Source organism: Girardinichthys multiradiatus, chromosome 24 (assembly GCF_021462225.1).
Source record: "Girardinichthys multiradiatus isolate DD_20200921_A chromosome 24, DD_fGirMul_XY1, whole genome shotgun sequence".
NCBI lineage: Eukaryota > Metazoa > Chordata > Actinopteri > Cyprinodontiformes > Goodeidae > Girardinichthys > Girardinichthys multiradiatus.
This window is the reverse complement of record NC_061816.1, coordinates 23,322,286-23,347,708: the sequence shown is the minus strand read 5'-3', so window position 1 is coordinate 23,347,708 and position 25,423 is coordinate 23,322,286. Positions and strand designations below refer to the sequence as shown.

Genomic DNA, 25,423 nt, shown 5'->3' with positions numbered 1-25,423 from the left:
CACACCGTTTTTTGCTCACCGTTCTCTAATTAGTTTGGCTCATCCACAAAACAGGACAGGTCCAAACTACAATGAACAATTAGGTCTGCAGAGAGGATCATTGAGGCTGATCTCTCTATCAAGGACTTGGACAGGTCTAGGGTCAGAAAAAGGGGAGCCAACATCTCTGCAGATCCCACACATTCCGCAAACAAACTGTTTAGACTTTTACCTTCGGGTTGGCGCTAAAGAGAGCTATTTGCAACAACCAGCTGCCACAGAGACAGTTTCTTTCCCCAGGCTGTCTCTCTGATGAACACTTAAAAGTGAGAGGGTCTAGATCATTACCATCCATATTGGCAAACACAGCCATTTCTTTTTGTTTTGTAAAAACACTGTATACATATATTTACAAAATTATTTTCATTTTCCTTCAATATTTCTGAAAAAAAGGTCCTCATTTAGAGCAAGTGGAACCAAAGCCAAATTCCTTCTTCATGTGCACAAACTTGGCAGATAAAACTGATTGTGATTCACGCCAGGCCTGAATTTCTAAAACGCTTCTCTGTTTTATCTTTTGGTTGTAACAAGTTGTCTGACAGCCATGTGGCTAAAATCATCTGGCTTATTCATCATTGCTGTTTATATTAGCACTTATGGAAAGCAAAATAAACACTACTCAAAGCTCTATGTCGCCTTCGTGTGCTAAGGTAATTGTTATAGTGTATTTTATTTAGCCATTGGCGTTTAAATATGGTGTATTTTGCAACTCCTAATTGATGGAATTGTGTATATCCTGTGGAAATAGGGCCACATACTCAAGCTGATTAAATAGGTTTGTGAATAAATGGTGAAATAATTGATGATTGTCAAAAATACCATCGGGTTTTGGGGACTTAAACGTTCCACGCGCATGCGCATCGGCAATGTTTGCTGTCCTGCAGTTGCTGCTTCATTGCCGCTGGAGCTCACCGGCAATGATACAGCAAACACGGAGGGACGCTGAAAGCTGCTCCGACATGAACTCACTCAGCAATTTCTACCACCTCAAAGACGGATATTACACAGATTCCATGTGGAACTAACTGTCGTCTGCGTGTGTATCCGATTCCGGATTATTTTTGTTTCCGTTTTGACAAGAATAGACAGCTCCTGGTGGAGGAAGGGAATAGATGCGACTGTTTTCCTGCGACACACTATGGCATGCTAACAGGCTTCACTCACAAAGGGCAACTTAAATTCATGAATATTATTATTTAAAGTGTTCTTAATTGCTTCTTATGTGTTATCTGAGTGTTTGTATATAGGTGAAAAAGGAGAACACAAAGTTCAAGAGGCGCTAATAGCTGCTTGCTAGCCAGAGCTAGCTTAAAAAGGACGCTTTTCTGGTTTTAATTTGTTGCGTTAAAAGACAAATTTTAATTTAAATGATGGATTGTTGCGTGTTTTGAAAGGAGGAAATACACTTCTTGGTAAAGCTAGAGGACGTTTTATTAGATGTTTATTTTATTTTATAGGACGCAAATCATATGACTTGCCACTTAAGCCTGTTTAGGATTGGGGGTCTACATTGACCGACCGACCGTCTACTTTATTGGCCTCACTGTAAACATGCACCACCAGGACTACACCGGGGATTCCCCGGGGACTGCCGCCCGCAAAACTGCTTTTCACTACCGTAGAGGCAGCAGCAGCGCGTCCGGATCTCCCTCCTCCTCCTCTGCCGGGGGTATCAGCGGTAACCCCGTTGAGGATAGCCCGAACCCGGCCCAGACCGGACCCTCCTCTCCGGCTCTCCAAGCGTTGGGAGCTCAGGTGAAGAAGAAGAGTGGCTTCCAGATAACTAGCGTCACCTCGGCTCAGATCAACGTCAGCGGCAACAACAGCCTGGCGGATGACACGGAGAGCTATGATGACATGGATGAGTCACACACTGAGGACCTCTCCTCCTCCGAGATGCTGGATGTGTCGGCATCCAGGGCTGCAGACACAGGAGTCCCGGAGCGGAGCTCTTCAGATGAGACCTTGAACAGTCTCCATGGGGTGGACACTCCTGGACTGGTGTCCCCTAATGAGCCTCTGCAGTTTCATCATGTGGCTCAGGGGTCCTCCTTGGTGAACGGGTCTGTGCATCATCAATCTTACCCCCAACAGGTCCACCATCATCACTCTGACCCAGCATTATCAACTCTTCCCATTGCACCCATAGCCAGCTCCAGTCCGGCTATGGTCCAGAAGCCACTGGTACAGGATAACCCCAAACCTGCTTTATATGCAGCCCCTGCTACTTATATACAAAGCATTGCAAAAGCTTCTAATGTTTCTGCTGCAGGTTCTGACAACACTACTGCAAGTGGGCAAGCACCCCAGGCCACCCATAGCCAGGTGGCCCCTGGCTCTCGTTTCAGGGTTGTCAAACTGGACACGAACTCGGAGCCTATCCGCAAAGGAAGATGGATGTGCACGGAGTATTATGAGAAGGAGGTTCCTCAGCCACCTCCTTCGGAGGCACCGAAAGCTGCAGATGTGGTTGCAGAGGCCGAGGCAGGAAACGCAGGGGTGAGCCTGGCTATTCCTGTGGTGCAGCCGCCTACCATGCTGCAGCCCTATCACCCTCCCACTCAGGACTTCACAAGTCCACAGGAAGGGATGCAGACCACTCCCCAGAGCTATGTTTCCCCCCAAGAGATTGTGGGGACAACCTACGCGCACAAACCTGTGGCTTCTCCTGTCAGTGTTCCTGCAGCAACACTGCAACCTCCTCCTGTAATACCACAGCCGTTACCCTATACTGTGGATCCCCAGCAGGCCCAGCCCCAGGGAGGTTATCCTACTCCTCAGCTCCATGCAGGAGTTGGCGTATCCCAAAGGAGTGTCAGACAGCCAGATTTCATCCAGCCAACTGCTCCATTTCAGACGCAAGTCCACCCTCCACTTCCACATGTTAATACTGGGATTTCTGCACCAGTTCCAGGGGTCCCATTACAGCATCCCATCAGCATTTCTCCACAGTTGCCACTTCAGGGTCAGGTCGCCCCATCTGCTCCTACAGCTTTTGCTTCTGTTCAACCTCAGTCCCACTCTCTGCCAAAAGGCCAACTCCAGCACTCCTCAGCAGCAACTGCTCCAGTAGCAACCATTCAAGGCACCCCCTACAAGCCCCTGACCACCCTACAAGCTGACCTTCAGCCCCTTCTCAACCTGGGAGCGAACCTCTCCTATATTCCTGGAGGAGGAAGCTTTGTAAAAAACACAGATTTGGAGAAGCTGTTGATCCAGCACCAGGGCCTGCTGGGCCTGCCCAGACTGGGGATTGCTGTGGCCGGAGAGGGGGCCGCCGAGGGCCACATGGGCATGTCAGTGGAAGCTAGGGCCTTCATGGCTGCTGCAGGCTTCAGGAGTCAGCATACAGAAGGAGAAGGCGACAGGTGAGAGAAAGATGCACATTCTTGTTTTTAATATGATTTTTAGCAAGATTAATGTCAAGTAAATATAAGTGAGGTCATTATGTTGTTCTCATTTTAACTGTAATTCAGACTGAAGTCCCTCCATACGATGCAGATATAGAACATCAGGATTAGCAGTATCGGAGCTGTTGAGTCACTCTGGGTCAGGGTAACCAGCAGAAGCTCTGCCCTGGTAGACCCCAAGCTGTCACAAGTTATTATCAACACCTTCTCACTAAAACCATTTTTCAGTTTCAGTTTATTATATATAGTGCCAATTCACAACACGTCGTCTCAAGGCATTTCACAACAGTTAGGTACATACATTCCAATTAATCCTAACCACTGAACAGTTCAGTCAGATTCAGTTATTTATTCAAATTGGATAAAAAGTTTTTCTGTCTAAGGAAACCCAGCAGATTGCATCCAGTCAGCGACTTGTAGCATTCACTCCTCCCGGATGAGCATGTAGAGACAGTGGACAGTCACTGGAATTGACTTTGCAGCAATCCCTCATACTGAGCATGCATGTAGCAACAGTGGAGAGGAAAAACTCCCTTTTAACAGGAAGAAACCTCCAGCAGAACCAGGCTCAGTGTGAGCGGCCATCTGCCACGACCGACAGGGGGTTTGAGAGAACAGAGCAGAGACAAAGAGAACACAGAAGCACTGATCCAGGAGTCCTTTCTATGGGAAGGAAAAGTAAATGTTATTGGATGTAGCTCCTTTAGTTGTTTCATCTAGAAAGAAAGAACAGATAAACTCTGAGCCAGTTTTCAGGGTTAGAGTCTGAAAGAGAGCACATAGAGTTAGTCACAGTAAAAGCTCAGTCAATCGCCATGTCTAGGAGAGAGAAAGGGTTAAATACTGAAAGACAGGGCCATGTGGATCATGGGTAGAGGGTGAGCATTAAGTTGTTGCCAGCAGAAGCTCGGACGATTCCCCTCTCCAGAAAGGTGTCACAGGTAGACACAGAGCCAGGCCAGGTGTAGCTTCTAGGAAGAGAAAAGAGAGAGAACATAAAGTTAAAAACTGAAATAACAGCAAATAATGCAAAATTAGAGAGTAGTGTGAGAATGTAGCGAAGAGGGTGAAAGTGGTCATTATGTCCTCCAGCAGTCTAAGGCTATAGCAGCATAACTACAGAGATAGCTCAGGATAACCTAAGCCACTCTAACTATAACTTTATCAAAAAGGAAAGTTTTAAGCCTATCCTTAAAAATAGACAGGGTGTCTGCCTCACAGACTAAAACTGGGAGCTGGTTCCAATGGAGAGGAGCCTAATAACTAAAAGATCTGCCTCCCATTCTACTTCTAGAAACTCTAGGAACCACCAGTAAACCTGCAGTCTGAGAACCAAGTGCTCTGTTAGGAACATATGGACCAATCAGATCTCTGATGTATGATGGAGCTAGATCATTAAGGGCTTTATATGTGAGGAGGAGAATTTTAAATTCTATTCTGGGTTTAACAGGGAGCCAATGAAGAGAAGCTAAAATAGGAGAAATATGATCTCTCTTTTTAATTTTCATCAGAATTTTGAATCAGCTGAAGGCTTTTAACTCCATTTTGTGGACATCCTGATAGTAAAGAATTACAATAGTCCAGCCTTGAAGTAACAAATGCATGGACTAGTTTTTCAGGGTCGTTCCTGGATAGGATATTTCTAATTTTGGCAATGTTCCGGAGGTGAAAGAAGGAAATCCTAGAAACCTGTTTAATATGGTATTTAAATGACATGTCCTAGTCAAAAATAACACCAAGGTTTTTTACTTTATTAGTGGAGGTCAATTTAATGCCATCCAGGTTAAGTGATTGACTGAGCAGTTTATTTTTTAAAGACTCCGGTCGAAAGACGACAACTTCTGTCTTGTCTGAATTTAGAAGCAGAAAATTTAAAGTCATCCTAGTTTTTTTTTTGTCTTCAAGACATGCTTGTAGTCCATCTAACTGGTTGGGCTCATCAGGATTCATGAATAAGTAAAGCTGAGTATCATCAGTGTAACAGTGAAAATATATCCTATGCTGCCTGATAATTTGACCTATTGGAAGCATATATATTAAAGAGAATTGGCCCAAGTACTGAACCCTGTGGTACTCCACAATTAACCCTGGAGTTTAAAGATGATTTTTGTGTCGCTCTGTCTCATGAGCAACACAATGAGACAGAAAGCTTTTCCTCCCTTTTAGGTTCAGGCTGTCTGAGTTCCACTGCTGGAAAATAGCGGGTCTGTTTATTTGCAAGCAGACTGGTAGCTCTCCAGCTGTAAACTAGTTCTGTCAGGTGAGGGCAATCTAACTGGGTCAATGCCCTGGATTAAACATCTCAAGACTCACAAGTTGTTTTGCATAAATCTGATTGACTCTGGCTGAAGGAAGGTAGAGCTCTGCTTTTAAAACCTTGCCATCCTGTGTCCAGTTAAACAGGAGATTCCGTTTTTCAGCTATATTTTAAGGACATAGAGGAAGACATCCTCACCTTCATATATAGTTCCTTCTCAAAATATTAGCATATTGTGATAAAGTTAATTATTTTCCATAATGTCATGATGAAAATTTAACATTCATATATTTTAGATTCATTGCACACTAACTGAAATATTTCAGGTCTTTTATTGTCTTAATACGGATGATTTTGGCATACAGCTCATGAAAACCCAAAATTCCTATCTCACAAAATTAGCATATCATTAAAAGGGTCTCTAAACGAGCTATGAACCTAATCATCTGAATCAACGAGTTAACTCTAAACACCTGCAAAAGATTCCTGAGGCCTTTAAAACTCCCAGCCTGGTTCATCACTCAAAACCCCAATCATGGGTAAGACTGCCGACCTGACTGCTGTCCAGAAGGCCACTATTGACACCCTCAAGCAAGAGGGTAAGACACAGAAAGAAATTTCTGAACGAATAGGCTGTTCCCAGAGTGCTGTATCAAGGCACCTCAGTGGGAAGTCTGTGGGAAGGAAAAAGTGTGGCAGAAAACGCTGCACAACGAGAAGAGGTGACCGGACCCTGAGGAAGATTGTGGAGAAGGGCCGATTCCAGACCTTGGGGGACCTGCGGAAGCAGTGGACTGAGTCTGGAGTAGAAACATCAAGAGCCACCGTGCACAGGCGTGTGCAGGAAATGGGCTACAGGTGCCGCATTCCCCAGGTCAAGCCACTTTTGAACCAGAAACAGCGGCAGAAGCGCCTGACCTGGGCTACAGAGAAGCAGCACTGGACTGTTGCTCAGTGGTCCAAAGTACTTTTTTCGGATGAAAGCAAATTCTGCATGTCATTCGGAAATCAAGGTGCCAGAGTCTGGAGGAAGACTGGGGAGAAGGAAATGCCAAAATGTCAGAAGTCCAGTGTCAAGTACCCACAGTCAGTGATGGTCTGGTGTTGGTCCACTGTGTTTTATCAAGGGCAGGGTCAATGCAGCTAGCTATCAGGAGATTTTGGAGCACTTCTTGCTTCCATCTGCTGAAAAGCTTTATGGAGATGAAGATTTCATTTTTCAGCCTGACCTGGCACCTGCTCACAGTGCCAAAACCACTGGTAAATGGTTTACTGACCATGGTATCACTGTGCTCAATTGGCCTGCCAACTCTCCTGACCTGAACCCCATAGAGAATCTGTGGGATATTGTGAAGAGAACGTTGAGAGACTCAAGACCCAACACTCTGGATGAGCTAAAGGCCGCTATCGAAGCATCCTGGGCCTCCATAAGACCTCAGCAGTGCCACAGGCTGATTGCCTCCATGCCACGCCGCATTGAAGCAGTCATTTCTGCAAAAGGATTCCCGACCAAGTATTGAGTGCATAACTGTAGCTGATTATTTGAAGGTTGACGTTTTTTGTATTAAAAACATTTTTCTTTTATTGGTCGGATGAAATATGCTAATTTTGTGAGATAGGAATTTTGGGTTTTCATGAGCTGTATGCCAAAATCATCCATATTAAGACAATAAAAGACCTGAAATATTTCAGTTAGTGTGCAATGAATCTAAAATATATGAATGTTAAATTTTCATCATGACATTATGGAAAATAATGAACTTTATCACAATATGCTAATATTTTGAGAAGGACCTGTACAAAACCTATTTTGACAGCTTTTTTCACTTCACCGAGTCAGCAATTGTAGGTTGTTGGTGTTTCTGTTTTGTCTGATCTTTGCACTTCATGTTGAGCCTACCCTTCTGTTATAGAAACAGATCCACCATGGCATGAACAGAGTCTTGTATTTTCTCTAGTCGCATGCCACGGAGTTGTCTGCGGGCGAGACCTCAGACCAATGTTTTCTACACCCTTCTACTAATGAATTAGCTATAGCAGAATGGAGTCTCTGTTTTCAATTAGGCAGCATCTGTAGTTGGAATGAGCATGAATTAATTTCACTGATCATAATTTGTAGACTATTTCTCAGATCTTCAGACTTCATTTACAATGTCTTTTAAAAGTATTCACACCTCTTGAACCTCTTTGCATTTTCTCACATTACATCAACAAATGTTTCTTTTGGATTTTGTGTGTATATAATTGTAGAGTTGGGTTGGGTCACAACATTATTACTGCGGCATAGTTGTACGCAGCATGTGTATCGCAGAGAGATGCCTTGACTGCAGTAGGCGTCGGGTCATTATTTAAACGCCACGCATTCGGGCTCCGTGTGCGTGGAACATGTCTGGTAACGCTCGTCGTTGATCGCAGCATTAAGAGTTAGTTTTCCTCCACCAGTGGCACTTTGCACATAGGTCAAAAGGTCGAATTTTGTTCTCAGTTGAGCACAATGAAGCAGACTTTATAAATAGGCAAGCATATTTAAATATTTCTAAATCGTTTATTAGTAAATGATCCTGTTGCTTTGATCCGTTTGTGAAAGATCAATTGGTAAAGGGGTGATTGAATGGAGCTAAAATGTTAATTCAAATAACATTGGAAAATATTCATCAAATACATTTATCAGGAATTATTTTAAATGGTTCAATAACTTATTATTTGTATTTCAACCGTTTTTCATTTGTGCATTTTATTTATTAACTTAACACTTTTATGTTAAGTTTTATTTAAGCTATCTCATTTACTCCTTTAGTTATTGTTTTCAAACTTTGAAGATAACATTTAACAGTGTTTTTTACACTTTGGAAGATGATTTTTAAATGATAAAGAGGAGTTTTTCCTTTCAAATTCAGAATTCCTGTACTTGATGTGAGAATAAATAATCTTTCTTTAATATGTGGTGTAAATATGCCTGTAAACGGCTGTAGAATAATTGGTTTAAGTCTACTAAAGTAAGGGTTGATGAGCTAAAAGTTAGAAGTGATGCAAAGAATTTTTGGGATTTGTTTTGGAGTTGAATGATGGAAAACTTTAGAAAAGTATCTTCTGGCAGCAGCCAAGATGAACAGCAGGAAGATGAAGGAGTGTCCTCTGCAGGATCTGGTCTGTTTCATTCAGCTTACCTGCTCTAAGTTCTTATCCATCAATAATGACAGTGATATTAATCGGTGCTTTAAACTGGCGCTAGTGCTTCCCTGAGCAGAAACCTTGCCTCCAGGTTAACTGCAGAGTCTCTTTAGATGTTCGGGTGTGAGTCAGAGTTTAGTTTTTGGAGCGTGGGAACAGTTTGTACCAGTCGTATCTAAACGGCTTTGTTCCTTTTCTCCAATAAAAAAAGTGCAGCTCGCAAAGACGTCATACAGATTCCCTTACCGCCGCTTATAAGAACATGCATTCGAAAAAATAGTTGGAAAAGGTAACCTTTAAAAAGTCTTATTCGAGAAGTTCTGTTTTTCAGCTGCCGCTTTATGCTGGCAGTAAGTAGCCACATAAATGTCCATCTTGGCTTGTTATATTTGCAGGGTTATTCTAACAATGGTAACGTTTGTTAGAAAAACAGCATGTTGTCATTTATGAGGATTATTTACACTGATGACTTCATGCTTTTAGAGCTGTAAAGGTTTAGAGGTTCAGTTTACTGTTTTGGTTTGTGCCAAAAATGTTTCTTTAAAGCTGCATTTGTTCTAAAGTGAGCAATGTTGAATCCATTGTCAATCTGAACCCAAAGTTAGACTGTCAAGATGGTAGCTCCTGATCGTTAGCCGTTAACAGGAGTTCTCACAAGTTAAATAATGAGGGACGACATTTGGATCCTCTCTTTAGTCAAGCTTCTTCCTTGTTCTGGGTCCGTCCTTTATGCAGAACCTGATCCTGCGAACAGGGCTTGCTGTCCTCAAACAACTCAGCTATTCAGCTCCTTCCAGCTGGCTTAACGTGGCAGAGCTTATTTCAAAAATATGATTTATTGAAAGTGGACAATAGTGTGGTTAGACTGACTCATGATTCAGGCCTTGCTAACAGACACACCTGGTTTTTTTGCTTTTTTTCTGTCCTGACATCCAAATCCGAGGACAGAAAGTTGCTGTTGTGAGATTTTATTAAATGAAAAAACTTGTTCTTGAGGTTTTCATGGTTCTCTGCTAAAGCCAAAGAGTATTTTTTTTTTTTTTTTTTTGTAGTGGCTTCTTTGGTTGATATCAACAAAGCATAAAGATTGATTAAATAATTACACAGTTCCCACTCATAAAAAAATGAGGTAGGTGACAAATGACCAAATAAATCAGGTTGTGAGCTCAACATTAGTTTCCTGCTCAGCCTTTGGTAAACAGAGCTTTTCCAGTTACTGGTGGATATTTTTAGACATAATTGGGGTTGTTTGGGGTGATGTTTGCTGCACATTATGAGAGAATCTGCTCCTAGTTTTAGATAACATCTTGATTTGACCTTTTCAATTTATATTTTGCAATTATTTACATTTAAATTCTATGACTTTCCATCTGAAAAGGTCTCTTCGGATTTGGTCTTTTCATTTCCCTGTTTTTGTAGAGAGTTCGACAGCATTTAGTAAATCTTATTGTTGTTGAATTGCTTCTCATGTACCAGGAGGCATCTCTTGAATGTCAGCAGCAGCGTGACTCCCATAAAGGTTGTTAAGTAATCTCTTAAATAGATCTGACGCATCTATCGTGCTACGACCTCTCCTGCTCAATGCTTATACGTCATACGTGCATTCCCCACAAGGTGGCAGCCTAAGCTCATGAATCTTCCTGGCTCAGACGCAGCTGTTTGTGTAACCTTAATGTGCTTTTTCTCCATATAAAGTAGTGTTGTTACAGCCAGAGATTTCAGTGTCATTCATTGGGATTTGAGGTGACTGACCAACACAAAGTCATGCGTGATTGTAAGGTTGAACAGAAGAGTTGCATGTTTTTATTTTTTTACCAAGTAAAACCTGAACATCTGCTCAGTTTAAAGTCTTCTTAAACCTTCAACAGGTTTTCTTTTTTCCCCCCTCTGATTCTGACCAGCACTGGTGAAAGAAGGTTTCACACAGCATGATGCTGCCACCACCGTGTCACTGTGGAGATGGTGGGTTCTTGTCAGTTTTCTGTAAAGGCCAGATTGATGGAAGGTTGTCTTGTCACCAGATTCTCCCACCGGAGCTGTGGATTTGTGCAGCTCCTCCGGAGCTACTATGGACCTTTTAGCTGCTGTTCTGATGAATTGTCTTCTTTCTGGCATACTGGACCACGTGCCGCTGTATGTCGATTTCTCACATAAATTCCCAGCAGAATATATTGAAGTTTGTGGCTGTAACAGGGGTTGAAGATGAATTTCTAAATTTGTATCCTGTTTTCTCCTTTTATTTTTAAAATAATATTCAAAGATTAGTCTTGTACTGCATGCCTGGTGTTTTGTTGTTTCACTGTTTCCATCGTTCAAATCCGTCAGCTTAAAACTGCTTTCCTTTTCTTGGCCTTGCTTACATTTGTGAGATCTTTCAGCCACAGCTGAGTCTTGCCAGCTCTGACAACCAGATATGAGTTTTATGGGGTCCTTGTTGTCCTCGCAGCCTTCAGAGAGGTCCAGTAGGTTAAGCTTGGCTCTCCAAGTTGTCGATGCACATCCAGGAGCGACAGGTTTTGGTTCTGAAGCATTTTAATGGCGGACATATTCCACAGTAAAGAGGCAGTTGTGGAAATGATTTAATGTTGTCTGTAGGAAGTCTGGTGAAAAATGCAGTGGTTTATTAGCCTTGTGAATCAAAGAGGAAGTATTTCTGAGGAATTCAGAAGTTATTTTATGCTGCGACAAAACACCAAGGCCTGAACATCAGCCCTTCCCTGCATACCATCAAAATAATCCTGTTTCTGAAACTTGTTTTTTTGTGTCCTTTAATGATCATTTGTTTAGCATTAAAATGTTCTCATGTAATATAACATGTAAGTCATTAATTACATAAGTTCCTAAGGTAACCCAAGCTATTTTCACAATGCATGTAAATTCAAACTGAAACTGTCTTGCAATTGTAATTCCCAGATAGGTGAGGTAAAATACTCTTTTAGAGATGTGAACAGTGGAGGAGATTAAAGCAAACTATGGAATATTTGCTGAATTTAGTAGAGGCATTGAAGTGCTCAATGTGCAGAATATTATTGCTTTTTGTTGTTCTGCTTCTTTATGGAGTAACGCTGGAAGTACTCTGCTTAACAGACAAACAGCTCCACACTAAAACCTTAAAAAGAGCCTTAGCTTACAAACAGCAGGCAGCATCCTTTAGTTTCCAGCCCTTAGCTTTCCAAGAAGCCGGCTGTTTTTCTTGTGCAAAAGTGAAATAAGAGTTACTTGATGGAGGAGCTACACCTGCCCATTTTTGAATGGGTTGAGTTTGGAAAAGCCGTGCTCCGGGAAAATTGGAATGGTTTTGACCCACAGCTTTTTTTAAACCTGTTGTATACCTTGAGACCAGCAACCAGCCCATGTTTGTTGCCATCACAGTCTGTCCTACATCAACGCTGCCAGGAATACTGTGGATATCTGGAAAAGTTTCTAAATAACCCCAAACTATAAAGAAATTTAGGGATTGTAAAGAAAAAGCCAGGAATTTCATTTTTTAGTGTGAACTGTGGGAGAATCCCAGCGGTTCCTTAGCTGCATCAATTGGACAAACCAGTTTGATGTTCCCTGAAGCAGTAATTTCTGCACATGGTGAAAAGCTACAACTTTTTCTGGGATAAGCTGCTTGTTTAATGTGTGTGTCTCCCCCCCCCTCGCTGAATCAGATCACCACATGAAGTGACACGCTGCTGAGAGCCTCAAGCAAACTTTCTCCAGCGCTGCTGTGAAGATCCTCACTGTTTGGACAGGCAGCCGAACTGGCTGTGTTTGTGTTGACACGGAGCCCCTCAAAGGTTCATGTGACTGGGAATGACGTCTCATGTTGTCGAGCATATGTGTGAGACTCGCTTGTAAAATATATATTTTTAAAAGGACGAGCAAATTTTGTTCCTTTTAATGTTTTAACAAATCAGAAAGTGTTATCTTTGGGTTTTTAGTGCTGTTCATTTTGGTAGGCATCACCTTTGTTAAGCAGGAGTTATTCTGAGAACTCCAGTTATTGTGGACTCTGTCCTGAAAGGTAATAGCTAATCTATCAGGAAAACACGGTATGTCTCCCCTGTACATTTATGTGAGTAGCAGGGATATTGGAGCAGCATCTGTGTTTTCATTCCCTCTGTCTTTATCATCTCATCAGCCCAGAAGCTGATTATGTAAGGCCTTGCGTGCATGGCAGAGCGATTTATTTGCGCTCCAAAGAGCTTGGCCCCTGAAGGTCGGTGATGATATGAGACCTGGCTGGGTTTTAGGGCGTTCCCTCTGTTTTGTTTTGTCTGTGTCTGAGCAAAGATCAGAGGGAATTATCCTCGACTACAAGCAGGTAGAATGTTATCGACTGTTCGCCAACTCTGGAACTAGACCCCCGAAAACGATCAAATAATTACACCTCCGGAAACATGTCATTTTGAACATTCCTAGCTAGTTCCCAGTGATTGTCCAGATTTGGAAAGAATACTCCTTGTGTGTATAATCCCCGTTGATTCTCTGCCAAAGTTAGAAGCCTCCCAAACCGGATTATACCAGCCTGCAGACACACAAATATTTGTGATGCAAAAGCTCACAAACAGGATGCACAGGCCCATGCAGACACAAGCCTCCTGACTGCTCAAGAAGTGATGTTGAAGGAACCTAGCGAATCACATTACAGCGCGCTAACTGATGGAAGGAAAAAAGGAAAGAGATGTACGGAAATACAAATTAAAGACAAAAAATCAGTGTAGATTTGATTTTACTGTCTACATGTGTAAAGCAGAGCAGCTCATACAGTGTAATACCCTCTGTTTGTTTTGTGCGAGTCTCACGATCCCTGCATCAAACAAGCATAAACCAGAAAAACATCTGGAGGTTTATGCTTCTTTCTCCACCGAAAGCATATATTTTTAACTCCGTTTGTTTACCTCTTTTTCTCCCCTCACGTCATCTCCCGCCTAAACGCCGCTTCACATCCATCCCTATGTAAGCTCAGCAGGGTGTGGCAGAGAAGAGCTCCACCACAAGTTTCTCTCCAGGCCAAGATGGTTTCTTGGTGCCGGTTACAGAAGATGATGTTTCTGAATATGATGAACAGAAGGCAATGGCTGGAGCGATGGAAACCATGTATAGAAAGCTGAGGAGAGGAAATCAAATTTGGCTGTTTGTTGGAGGTCTGTTAAAACAGAATGAAGACTCCATGGATGCTGTTTTTAACTTCGACTGCATTTGGTATCATCTCTAGTACAACAATACTTTAACTAGTCACACTAAAACTGGATAATTATGTAGTAAAACCACCAATTACTTCTGTGTTTGTGAAATTTCTCTGTTTTTTGTAGAACCTCTCAACTACTGATACAGATTTGAAACGACTGCAATGTTTTATTAAGAACTATAAATAACCGTTTTAAAAAGATTCTCAGCAGTCCTCACGTGGGTTCTGTAAACTTCAAAAATTCTCCCATAACAGATGCAGGTTAAAGGTTTGATGCAAGACGTTCAGCCTTCCAGTCATCTGCTGAAGTCGCCTCTAGGTCAGGTTCCTCCTTCTCTATCCAGTGGAAGATGGCTCCTTATGTAACCTACACAGTTGGGTATAAAACAGCCAAAACGGGAAGTGGCAAAAAATAGATAAGTAGTAAAATAACCAGTACCCTCCGAGTCTATTATGAATGCAAGCTGACATCCCTGTTTATCGAATAGTTTCCTTTTATATGGCTTCTAACACATGTGTGCTTCCTCTGGGTTTATTTTAAACACTTCACTGATACCGAAAATAGCTCATTTTGATTCTTCTTCCTTCAGTAACAACTTCCATGGTAAAATGCTGTTGTGTTTTCTCTGATCTGGAAGAAAAAACTTTTTTTTTTTTTTTACTTTCGGAGGGTGCATTCACACTGCTGATATACTACTGGACCAGATATCATGTGACTACCGCGTGACACACATGAGCCATCGCTATGCATTGAGTGAGGACGTCAGCAGAAGTACACAAAACTAGTTCTTTTTAAAGGCCAATGAAGTTCTAAGAATAGAATGACATTGATTTGATGGCTTAAATTCAATGTAATTGAAATTTCATTTGCCGAAAAGTCTAGAAAAAAGAAGCGATGTACACAGGTATGCCATGAAAAGTAGTACAGTGTTTTAGAATACGGAAATGATCTGGTTAAATAAAGATGAAATTAAGTAATATAATACAAGGATTTCAATATTCAGATACAATAATTTGTTAGTGGAGTTTATGAAGGGTACATACAATCTGAATTCCTGGACCTTTTAGCATTAAATATGAATTTACTTGCACACTGCAATATTTTTCTTCTCCTGTCCCTCTCTGCTCCTCCGTTCCTCTCTGTGTGTCTCTGCACTGCAGTGACAGACGGCCTCAGAAAAAGAAAGGAGGGGGAGAGAGGGGTCTGTCTTCAGTCTGAGCCGCACGAACGGCATGGGTTGTTTATTTAAAAAATCAAGCGTGAACCAAACCGAGCCTTTGGTCCTGCCCCTCGGCGATAGCTGAGCGGGCCGGGCCAGCGGGAAATGTCCCAGTGCTCCCGATGGACCCGCTGCTGCCTAGCTGACAGGAGTCACAGGAACCCTTTTAATAATATCGGTTTAGAAATTTCTGCATCATGGCCAGAAACCAACAAACTGTGATCCAATAATCACAACTGCACAGCTTGAACTGTTAAACATCAATTGACAGCATGGTGATCTTTATAGTGAAGTATCTCTACTGTGGGGGCAAACATTTAAAGGGGAGAGACGGAGATAAGAATAGAGAAGAGAAAGAAGGATAAAGAGAATACAGGAAATCTGCTTCTACAGCTGCAGAAAAAGAAAGCACAGGGACAACTAATAAAGGCATAGTTTCAAAGTTTAGTTTCAGATGTATTTAGTGTCAATCACAGCTCAATATAGAGTATATCTGAGTAACTGTAAGCACCTGGATCCAAACACCTGTGGGTGGGTGTGTGTGTGAGCGCACTTGTGTATATCATGCCGAGACCGGCAGCTGTAACCGTCCCAGGGTATAGTTCTCTGGGCCGTTGCAGGGCCCTGGATGGTTTCACACCGGCGTGATCTGCTCCAGAAACCAGACTCTGGCACGGTAAAAAGTGTTCCAAAGGTTTGGTGTGAAATCACTGTAACCTGCCTGGCACAGTCACGACCAACCCAGCCAGTTTTTCGGTTTCTAGCTTAAAAACATTTTTTAACATTTATGAAACTGTTTTTGGCATAAGTACCATGTTTGACATGATCAAGTAGGAATTCTGTGAACCAGGTTTGCCAAACTTGGACCTAATTATCCTACACTGATTATAGACTGGGGCTGCACGGTGGAGCAGTGGGTAGCGCAAGGACCTGGGTTTGAAACCCAGCCTGGGATCTTTATGACCAGGGTGTGCATGTTTTCCCCCTGCATGCGTGGGTTTTCTCCAGGTGCTCCAGCTTCCTCCCTTACTACAAAAACCGCTAGGTCAAATTTGGGAGGCTGTTATTGTAGAAATAAAAGAAAAATAAGGCTTGGAGACATGACCCATCCTGCAAACTTAGATTCCTTTTCCACAGTTGGTTTTAGAATTGCTTATTTTTTTTAACATAATTAATTAGGGAATAACATTGCTGATCCCGTACCTGGGAGCACATAATGTACAGACCTATTCGACTCGAGGAGGTTCACGTTGATGAGCTCTGACAGTAACATTCAACATGAGCGCTTGGAGCTCCTGTTTTGGCAGCCAGTAAAATTTACAGTGAAGAAAAGAATACGTGACCTTCACTTAATGAGGTTAATCATTACCACTGTCCACCAACTAACATGTGCCTCTTGGTGGGCGCCTCTCGCCACCATTTTGTTGCGTACTGAGCTGGGTCGCCATCTTCGCCTGGCTGCTGTCTGGCCTACTTTCTTTCCCGCTCGACGCACCAACAACATGAGGGCCGACAGAGCCGCTGCTAGGAAGCTTCTAATCAAAACAGTTGAGTTTGTTTCCTACAACAAGCAGCCTCTCGATAAGTGGAGTGGGGTGGAGGCTGGCTTCTGAGGCAGCCATGGGCCAGCTTACAGGGTGCGTTGGTAAAAGTAGATCATCCTATTGGACTAATCTCTGCTGACAGTTTACGTAAGAAAGCCTGACATCACGGCCTTCCCCTTCTATGTATCCCCTCCGCTCACCCAATCATCTTACAGTCTATATATGTCCTGGCTCACACACACACACAAGAAACTCCCCCAATACACACACTTCTTCTCCCATCCTCATTCATCCTGGGTTTTATTGTTGCTCAGGCTCCCCTACTTGAAGCTCTTTCAGCTTTTAGGGGGGGAGCCGTGGATCGGGGCCGAAGGCGCAGTGGTGTTTGTTGTGGTGGGAGGTGCTGTGTTGTAATTCTGTGAGCATCAATGAGAGAGAAAGGGCTGTCCGTGGCAGGAGCAGCAGCACGGGGCCAGGACGCTAGGGCCCTAAAGCTGCTCTTCTGGGAGCTGGAGAAACATCTGAAGAGGTAACGCAGACTGTGAAGTTGTCCTGTTGGGATTGCTGTGTTGTTGGTGGATGTTGGTGAAATCTGTGTTTGCAACAAGGCTTCGAGATACATCACCTCTGCATGATTAAAATGTTGCTCGGTTGCCCTGAAGGGCTACCTCTGAGCATATCGAGTTCTTGTTTTTGCACGTTACACGTCATCTTTCAGTGTGTGTGTGTGGAAGTGTGCGACTGAAGTGTGATTTTCTTTAAGCTCCGTTGCACCCATTAATCTCAACTGTCAAAGATAAGCATCCAGTTCCTCATATGATCCGTTTATCTCTAAATAGACTCTCCAATGCCCCAAATTTAATAAACGAAAGTGCCCTACGTGAAGCCCAGTTCCTACACAAGCTTCCTTCTTGTTCCATATTTTATCTCCAACTGTTTTTGTGTTAGTTCTTTGGAACATCTCAGACCCTCTGAAGCCTCCTTGGCTGGAATCAGGGACACAGTTTAAGTAAGTAAAACAAATAGAGTTTGGATTTTCCAACAGGTTTATGTAAATAGCTTTAGACAATGATTTTATTAGACACCTGGAGCTGAAATGCTTGACTGAATACAATTATTTAGCTTAGCTTAGATATTTGCCTAAATGCAGTTGCCCATCATTTGATTAAACATATACTATTGTGAACCTCCTACAAAGCAGCTTTGCAAAGCAAGCAAACATACTTAATGCATGGATTTTAGACAAGCAACCTATTTCTATCAGTTTGTTTGCAAATTAAAAACATGCTAAAGATAATGTCAGGTTTCTGATTACCAGAGTGGTGCTGATTGTGCGCTCCTAGGCTGTGTTTTAGTAAGGTTAACAGCAGAATCTTCAATGGTTTGGCCTCTACCTGAATGGACGTGGACAGATTTAACCCTGCTAAAGTGCTTAAACCAGGAACAGGTGGCTGAACTGAGCTCAGAAAAGCACGAATGATTGTTTGTTAGACGTTCACTCTGGCTGAATGACGTGTTTGTGGTGAGGGGTAACAGAAGAAATCCAACGCCTGATTGCAGGGCGGGACAGTTTCAGTTTCGGTCTTTATCTGCAACTCCAGCTGCACACACAACATTTACTTCCTTTTCTTTGTGTGCTGTTTAGCTTGTTTCCATGGGAACAACAACAATCCACACCTTAATGTGGTCATGCAGAATCTGTTGACCGAGGTCGCTTAGTGACACTTTATTCCAGTACATTTGCCATTTGTTCATTTCCTTTAATGTCTTATAATTGTTTCTTTTGCACAAATCATGAAAGAAACAATGAGGGCCATAACTATGTTATCTTAACAGGTAGATCTCAAAAATTTCAATATTGTGGAAAAGTTTGATATTTCACTCATTTCAGAAAGTGAAACTCATAGATTCATTACACTTAGAGTGACATATTTCAAGCCTTTATTTCTTGTAATTTTGGTGAATATGGCTTACAGATAATGAAAACCCACAATTCGCTGTCTTAGAAAATTAGAATATTGCATAAGATCAATAAAAGTACATTTTAAACAGAAATGTCAGTCTACAGAGAAGTATGTTCATTTCTATGCCCTCCATACTTGGTCTGGGCTTCTTTTGCATGAATTACTGCATTAATGCAGCGTGGCATGGAGGGGATCAGCCTGTGGTTCTGTTGAGATGTTCAGGAAGCCCAGGTTGCTTTGATAATGGCCTTCAGGTCATCTGCATTTTTGGGTCTTGTGTCTCTTACCTTCTTCTTGACAATACTTCATAGGTTCTCTATGAGGTTCAGACAGGCCAGTTTGTTGGCCAGTCAAGTACAGTAACACCATGATCATTGGACCAGCAATTGGTACCTTTGGCAGGGTGGGCCGGTACCAAGTCCTGCTGGAAAATGAAAACTGCACTTCCCTAAAGCTTGTCAGCAGAAGGAAGGTTAAGGTTAAGGTGCTCTAATAGTTCCTGGTAGATGGCTGCCCTGACTGTGGACATCAGAAAACATAATAGACCAACACCAGCAGATGACATGGCACCACAAATCATTGTGGACCTGAAGCAACATGGATTCTGTTCCTTTCCATTCTTCCTCCAGACTCTGGGACCTTGATTTCCAAAATGAATTGCAAACTTTCATCTGAAAAGAGAACTTTGAACCACTGAGCAACAGTCCAGTTATTTTTCTCCGTATCCCAGGTAAGACGCTTCTGAAGTTATCACTGGTTCAGGAGTGACATAAATAGTGTGTAGAATCTGATCCGTCTGTGCGTAGTGGCTCTTGATGCGTTGACTCCACCCTCGGTCTGCTCCTCCTGAAGATGCCCCAAATTCTTGAATGGACTTTCTTGACATTCCTCTCAAGGCTGCACTTATCCTGTTGATGGTGCACCTTTTCCTACCACACATTTTTCTTCCACTCAACTTTCTATGACTATGCTTGGATGCGGCAGTCTATGAACAACCAGCTTCTTTAGCAGTGACCTTTTGTGGCTTCTCCTCTTTGTGGAGGGTGTCAATGAAAGGCTTAAAATATTTTAATCCTTGAATCTGTTTAATTATTCATTCTTATTGTGAAAAGTATTTTGGTTTATCGTGACAACAGTAAATTCCAATTATTGTTTTTCCAGGATTATTACTTTGATTATATTTTCCACTGTTTGTTCCATAAGAGCATCATAAATATCAGTAATTTCAAAACAATACAGTTACTTTGTGCAGTTTAGTGATAAAAATCCCACTTCTACTGGTGTCCTGAAGAAGCGGGCACTATTTGTGTTTGTGGGAAGCTGTAAATACTTTTATTGTTTTCACAATAAATACCAATAAAACTTTGAAGCCCAACCCTTCTGTTTATCCCATGTTTTTCTCCATATATCCATCTGCTTTTTGTCAAGTTGGCTATTTAAACCCTAACAACTATGGAGAAATCTGCCTTATTATTATTATTATTATTATGTCTTTAGATTTATAGTCTCAAAAGAAAATGTGGACCCTTTTAAACGGAGTCCAGGGAGGACAAAAATGTGTTGGAAGCCTGTAGGTTACATCCAAGTCCAAAAAAACCCCAGTTCTGACGCGTTACCACCTCCCGCCTGTAGGAGGAGACAACGCTACAATTGCTGGCGTCTTAGTGCTGAGCAACGTTTGAAACCACCAGAAAAAAACCCAGGTACGCGTATAGGAAGGAGACATAATATGTCAAGTTTTTGTTTGATTGAATCAGCGATTGTTTTTCTCCGTAAAGCAGGTGGAGCGATGTCGCATACATTATGTTAATGAACCCCCTCTCAACCAATCACGGCGCTGCGTGCGCGGTTTTTGCCGCATGAATTAGCCGGAGAGGGAGCCGATCTGCGAGGAGCAGCGAGCCTTCGTTTTAGTCTTTTGTGTACTCTGTTCAGGCAGCAGCTGAGCCGCTCTCCCCGGAGGTAGGACGCTGGGGGATAATAATGCGCTGTTTTTCTACTTTTCTACCGCTGGATTCCCAGTTCTTCCAGCCGCTGGATGGCCTCCGGGGGCTTTAAATGGGCGGGATAGCATGAATTCCCAATGTTACGCGGTGGCGATGGATCTTGGTGTTTGTCAGCTGAGGAATTTCTCAATCTCATTTCTGTCCTCTGTGCTTGGAAAGGAAAGTGCGGCAGTCACTGTTGATAATAGGTAATGTCTCTCATATGAGGTGCTGCCTTATTTATTCTTTCACACTGATGTGTGTTTTTTGTGTGTTGGGTTTGCATATCAGGATTAGTGACATTAATAACTTATATTTTAATCCCCTTGTGACAGCCTCTCACATAAATACACTGGCTTTAATTATTATCATATAAACAGTTTTAATTTTATCTCAAAATGTAGCAGCCAATCACAACTCTGGTAGTAAAATCCGCAGTGCTCAGCCTGTTACATCATTCTCCACACAAACCTCATTTTTTTCTTTCTTTCTGTCCTGCAGCTCTTCGGGTGCAAGTGTGGTGGCCATCGACAACAAGATCGAGCAGGCAATGGTAAGCGGAATGTTTTCTGTGCTGCAGGAGCTGCAGTGTGTGTAGATGCAGGCTGCTCACATGCTGTTATCATGGATGTTATGTAACTCCAACAATGATGCAGAGAGATGCTGTCACTGTTTTGCAGTGCCTCTTATATGATATTTACTATAGAATAGTGTTTTTCATTTGGAGGACCTCTCAGAAATATATTTCTGCACCTGCTTGTTTGGACTTTTCTTGCATGTAACAGTTTTACACCGATGAGCTCTGGCTCGTTTGGACCTAAATGTGGGCCAGGCTAAAGGGTTGACACACAACTGTGTTCCCTCCTATTTCTCACGCACAGCCCACCCCACTCGCCTCTTGTCCATTGTTGCCAGGCAAGCTGCAACCTCCCCTCCATGCTGTATAAATAACTCGGCTGGCAATTGGCTCCTCCCATCCTAATGCAGGAACATTTTGTTCCCTGGACGAGTAGACTGGGAGGAGGCTGGAGGGGTGGGTCCACACAGAGGAGGGGATGTTGTGATTATTCAACAAATCCTGCTTCTGTAGGCTGCTTCTACTCAGGCATCATCATGAGAATAATCTAGAAGGCCGTTTTTGTAAAGCTCGTATTTATTTTGACAAAATTAGAGGTGATGATTGATTTTTTTCTTTTTGCTTTGGTGCAGAAGGACTTTTTGACCCTCATGTCCCTTTGCTGCATAATGTAATACCATTGCACAATCAATATTCTGTCTCCATTCTTATTTTCTGCAGCTTTGTCCTTTTAATCTTTTCTTTGTCCATTCTTGAATAAAAACCTTCACATGAGCCTTTCAGGTGAAAAGGTACCCCCCTTTTTGTCTTCATATGGGATATTGATGACATAACGATGAGCAAAAATGTTTCTCAGATTCCAAACTTCCATCTTTTACATAATTTGGCTAACAAATTAGTTAGTAATTAATTAGTAACATAATTGGTCATGTTAGGATCTAAATAGGCTTAATTATGATGAACAAATGATCCAAGCAGCCATTAAACACTGAATCCCATTAATGGCGATTTGGAAACATAAAATAGGGAAGTGCAGTGCCATGCAAAAGTATTCCTACCCCATAAACGTCTTCACATTTTGTCCCATTATAACCCCGAACAATGGATGTTATTGGGGTGTTGTGTGGTAGAGAAGCACAGTGGTGCATAACTGTCAAGAAGAAGAAAAAAATGATTGCTGGTTTTCAAACTTTCTTTAAAAAAAAAAGAAAAATCTGAAAATTGTTTGCATTTTTATTCATCCCCCCTGATTCAGCACTTACTGGTGTAGCACTTACTGCTGTAAGTATTTTGGGGTATGTCTCCAAACTTTGTACATCTAGAAATTGAAACCTTTGCCCATTCCTTGCAATATACCTCCAGCCAGGCACATTAGTTGGAAAACATCTGTAGAAATCCTGCCACAGATTTCTAAACGGATTTGAGTATGGACTTTGACTGGACCATTCTTGATCTAAACCATTTGATTGCATCTCAGGCTGTATGTCTGGATGGGACGTGTTCCTGTTAGAAGGTGAACCTCCACCCCAGTCTCAGGTCTTTTGCAGCCAGCACCAGGTTTTCTTTCAGGATTGCCCTGTATTTAGCTCCGTCCATTTTTCCCATGTTTCCCGTGTTACCTGCATAGCTTGAGGAAAACTGCAAACAAGACTTCTTATGTCTTCAAGCAATGCTTTTCTCTTGTTGTTTGTCCCTAAAGCCTGGATATGTAGAGTACACAGCTAACTGATTATTCCCCCTGTGGACCTCTGCTGCTCCTTCAGAGTCACCAAGAAGGCAATTGGTTGCACTGGATTTTATTTAGAGGTATCATAGTAAAGGGGGCTGAATATATATGCACACCACCCTTTTGTGATTTCAGTGTCACACGTACGCACTACTTGTGTTTGTGTATCACACAATATCCCAGTAAAATACGTTAGTCTGCAGGTGTAACAAGACAGGAAGTTCCCGATGTAACCGTCCCTCTCCTTCCTCTGTCCTCAGGACTTGGTGAAGAGCCACTTGATGTATGCCGTTCGCGAGGAGGTGGAGGTGCTGAAGGAGCAGATTAAAGAGCTGATGGAGCGCAATAACCAGCTGGAGCAGGAGAACAACCTGCTGAAGACCCTGGCCAGTCCTGAGCAGATGGCTCAGTTCCAGGCACAGGTCCAGACCGGCGGATCCCCGACTGGTGCCACCCAGCCTCCGGTCCCATCCGGACCCACACAAGTCCTCCCCTCCACACAGAACTCCGGCACATCAGCATAACACAGGAGGCGCACACTGGAAAGAAACACCCCCCCCCCCCTCTAAGGATGATGGAAGACAGGAGATGAGAAGGAGCAGCAGGAGCAATGCTGACATACTGTGAATGAAACATTTGCATTAAAAAGACTGGCCCTGTCATCCTGTGGAGGCTCAACCAGAAATCATCTTACTTTTGTTGCACATTTAATTTAACTAAAAAACTCTGAAGTTGCACCAGGGTAAGTGTGTGTCTAAACGTGTGTGTGTCCCTGCTTCGTCTTTTACTGCCTACTTCAGAACAGTCGTCTTTGTCGCCCTGGCGACAAAACAAGGGGGGGACAACTGACCCATTCCCTCGCTTCGTTGACCCATGAGAGTGTGCCATTGTCTATCCAAACACCAAGCCACCCAACCAGAACCTTTCCACCTGCACGCTGTTCCCAAATTCCCCCTCTTTTGGTTTTTGTTTCATCTCTGCTTCATGCACCTGACATGAACAGACTTCCAGTGGATAAACATGGAATCAGGAGGTTGGAGTTCTGCATCCTTCTCCTGTATCTCTTTCCCAGTTGGAGCGTTAAACATTTAACAGGACAGCCTTTTTTTATTTAACAGGGACAGATGGTGAAGATGTGCTTTTGTTTGGTGTAATTAATGTTAAGATAAATAACCGAAAAGGTGAATAAATAGGACAAGACTGTTCATAGGTACAGACTAAAAATTTCCAGTTCAACTCTGCCAAGTGCCTGGTTTCTAACCATAGATACATATATAGAGCCTTTTATATGTTGTTTTATCTGTTTCTGTATATACATATATATATATAGATATATATATATCTATGGTTTCACCAGGTTTAAACTACCTGTGATGTCTGAACTCAGGGTGGGAACAGAAGAGGATTTTTCTTACCTCCACTAAGATGCTGTCTCTCCTGCAGTGACACACATGAACTCTCCTCTCTGCTATTGCTTCAAAACCCACTTGCTCAAATGATCTGGACACTTTCACCATTTGATTTGGGGACATGTGTAGTTGTTTTTTTTTATATATATATATGAAATGATGATTTTTGTAAAGCCAAGTGTGTAAGTTGCTCGTAGTGCGACTGGAGCGCTGAACACAATAATGTGACACTTGTCATGAGGAAAGGAAAATGCGTTGGCAGAATTTTGTCCATGTGTTGTGCACGTTCCTTCATCCCATCACAAATGTGACGTTTCAATTGCACTAGACAGTTGCACCTCAAATAAAAACCAAACAAATAAACTGGACTGTTGGCTTTTTTTTTTTAAATGTTAATTTCAGTTTTACTTAATTGTCCTTTTAGACACTTATATTAACAAGCCTGACCTTCTGTGACCAAAATAATGCAATATACGCCTCGGTGTTAATTTATCTCAATGCAACCCTAACTCTGCCTGAACTCATTAGGCTGCATATAAATATGTAAGAATGGGAGCCTCCCATTGGCTATACTCAGTTGGACCTGCACCCTGGAGAAGGACAAATGGAAGAAATTCATCATCTATTTAAGATGCCTGTGGAAAAGAAAAAAAAGGGTTCTATTGAGTGTTAGGGCAACTAAATTTGTATACTAATAGCAAGGTGTTTTTCTCCAGGTAACATACATGCTGTGTTGTGGATACAGCCAGTAATACTGGACAATTTCTTTTTCAGTTTGTTTTTTCACAACGTGCCAGTATGTGGCTTTTTTATATTTTAAACACCTCAAAGCTTGCATGCTCAGCGTGGTTAGCAGACTGTGCTGTACAATCACGTTTTTAGTTTTTTAATAGTTTCTTTATAAGCAGAATGAAGAGCTCAGGAGATGGCAGCAGGTGTAGA

General features: G+C 42.4%; 1 protein-coding gene across 4 annotated transcripts; it reads left to right on the top strand.

Annotated features, from left to right (window-relative positions):
- Positions 1-923: 923 nt before the first annotated feature.
- Positions 924-24,844, top strand: zgc:65895 (uncharacterized protein LOC393546 homolog). Of its 4 annotated transcripts, none has more exons than XM_047355433.1 (3): positions 931-3,407; positions 21,271-21,322; positions 23,333-24,844. In XM_047355433.1, exons 1-3 carry the CDS (start codon positions 1,591-1,593, stop codon positions 23,594-23,596), a joined length of 2,133 nt encoding a protein of 710 aa, XP_047211389.1. In that variant the 5' UTR covers positions 931-1,590; the 3' UTR covers positions 23,597-24,844. The 4 variants fall into 4 exon arrangements, with proteins under 4 accessions (XP_047211390.1, XP_047211389.1, XP_047211392.1 ...); XM_047355436.1 differs by lacking the exon at positions 931-3,407 and adding an exon at positions 17,100-17,349; XM_047355435.1 differs by lacking the exon at positions 931-3,407 and adding an exon at positions 20,485-20,978.
- Positions 24,845-25,423: the final 579 nt, after the last annotated feature.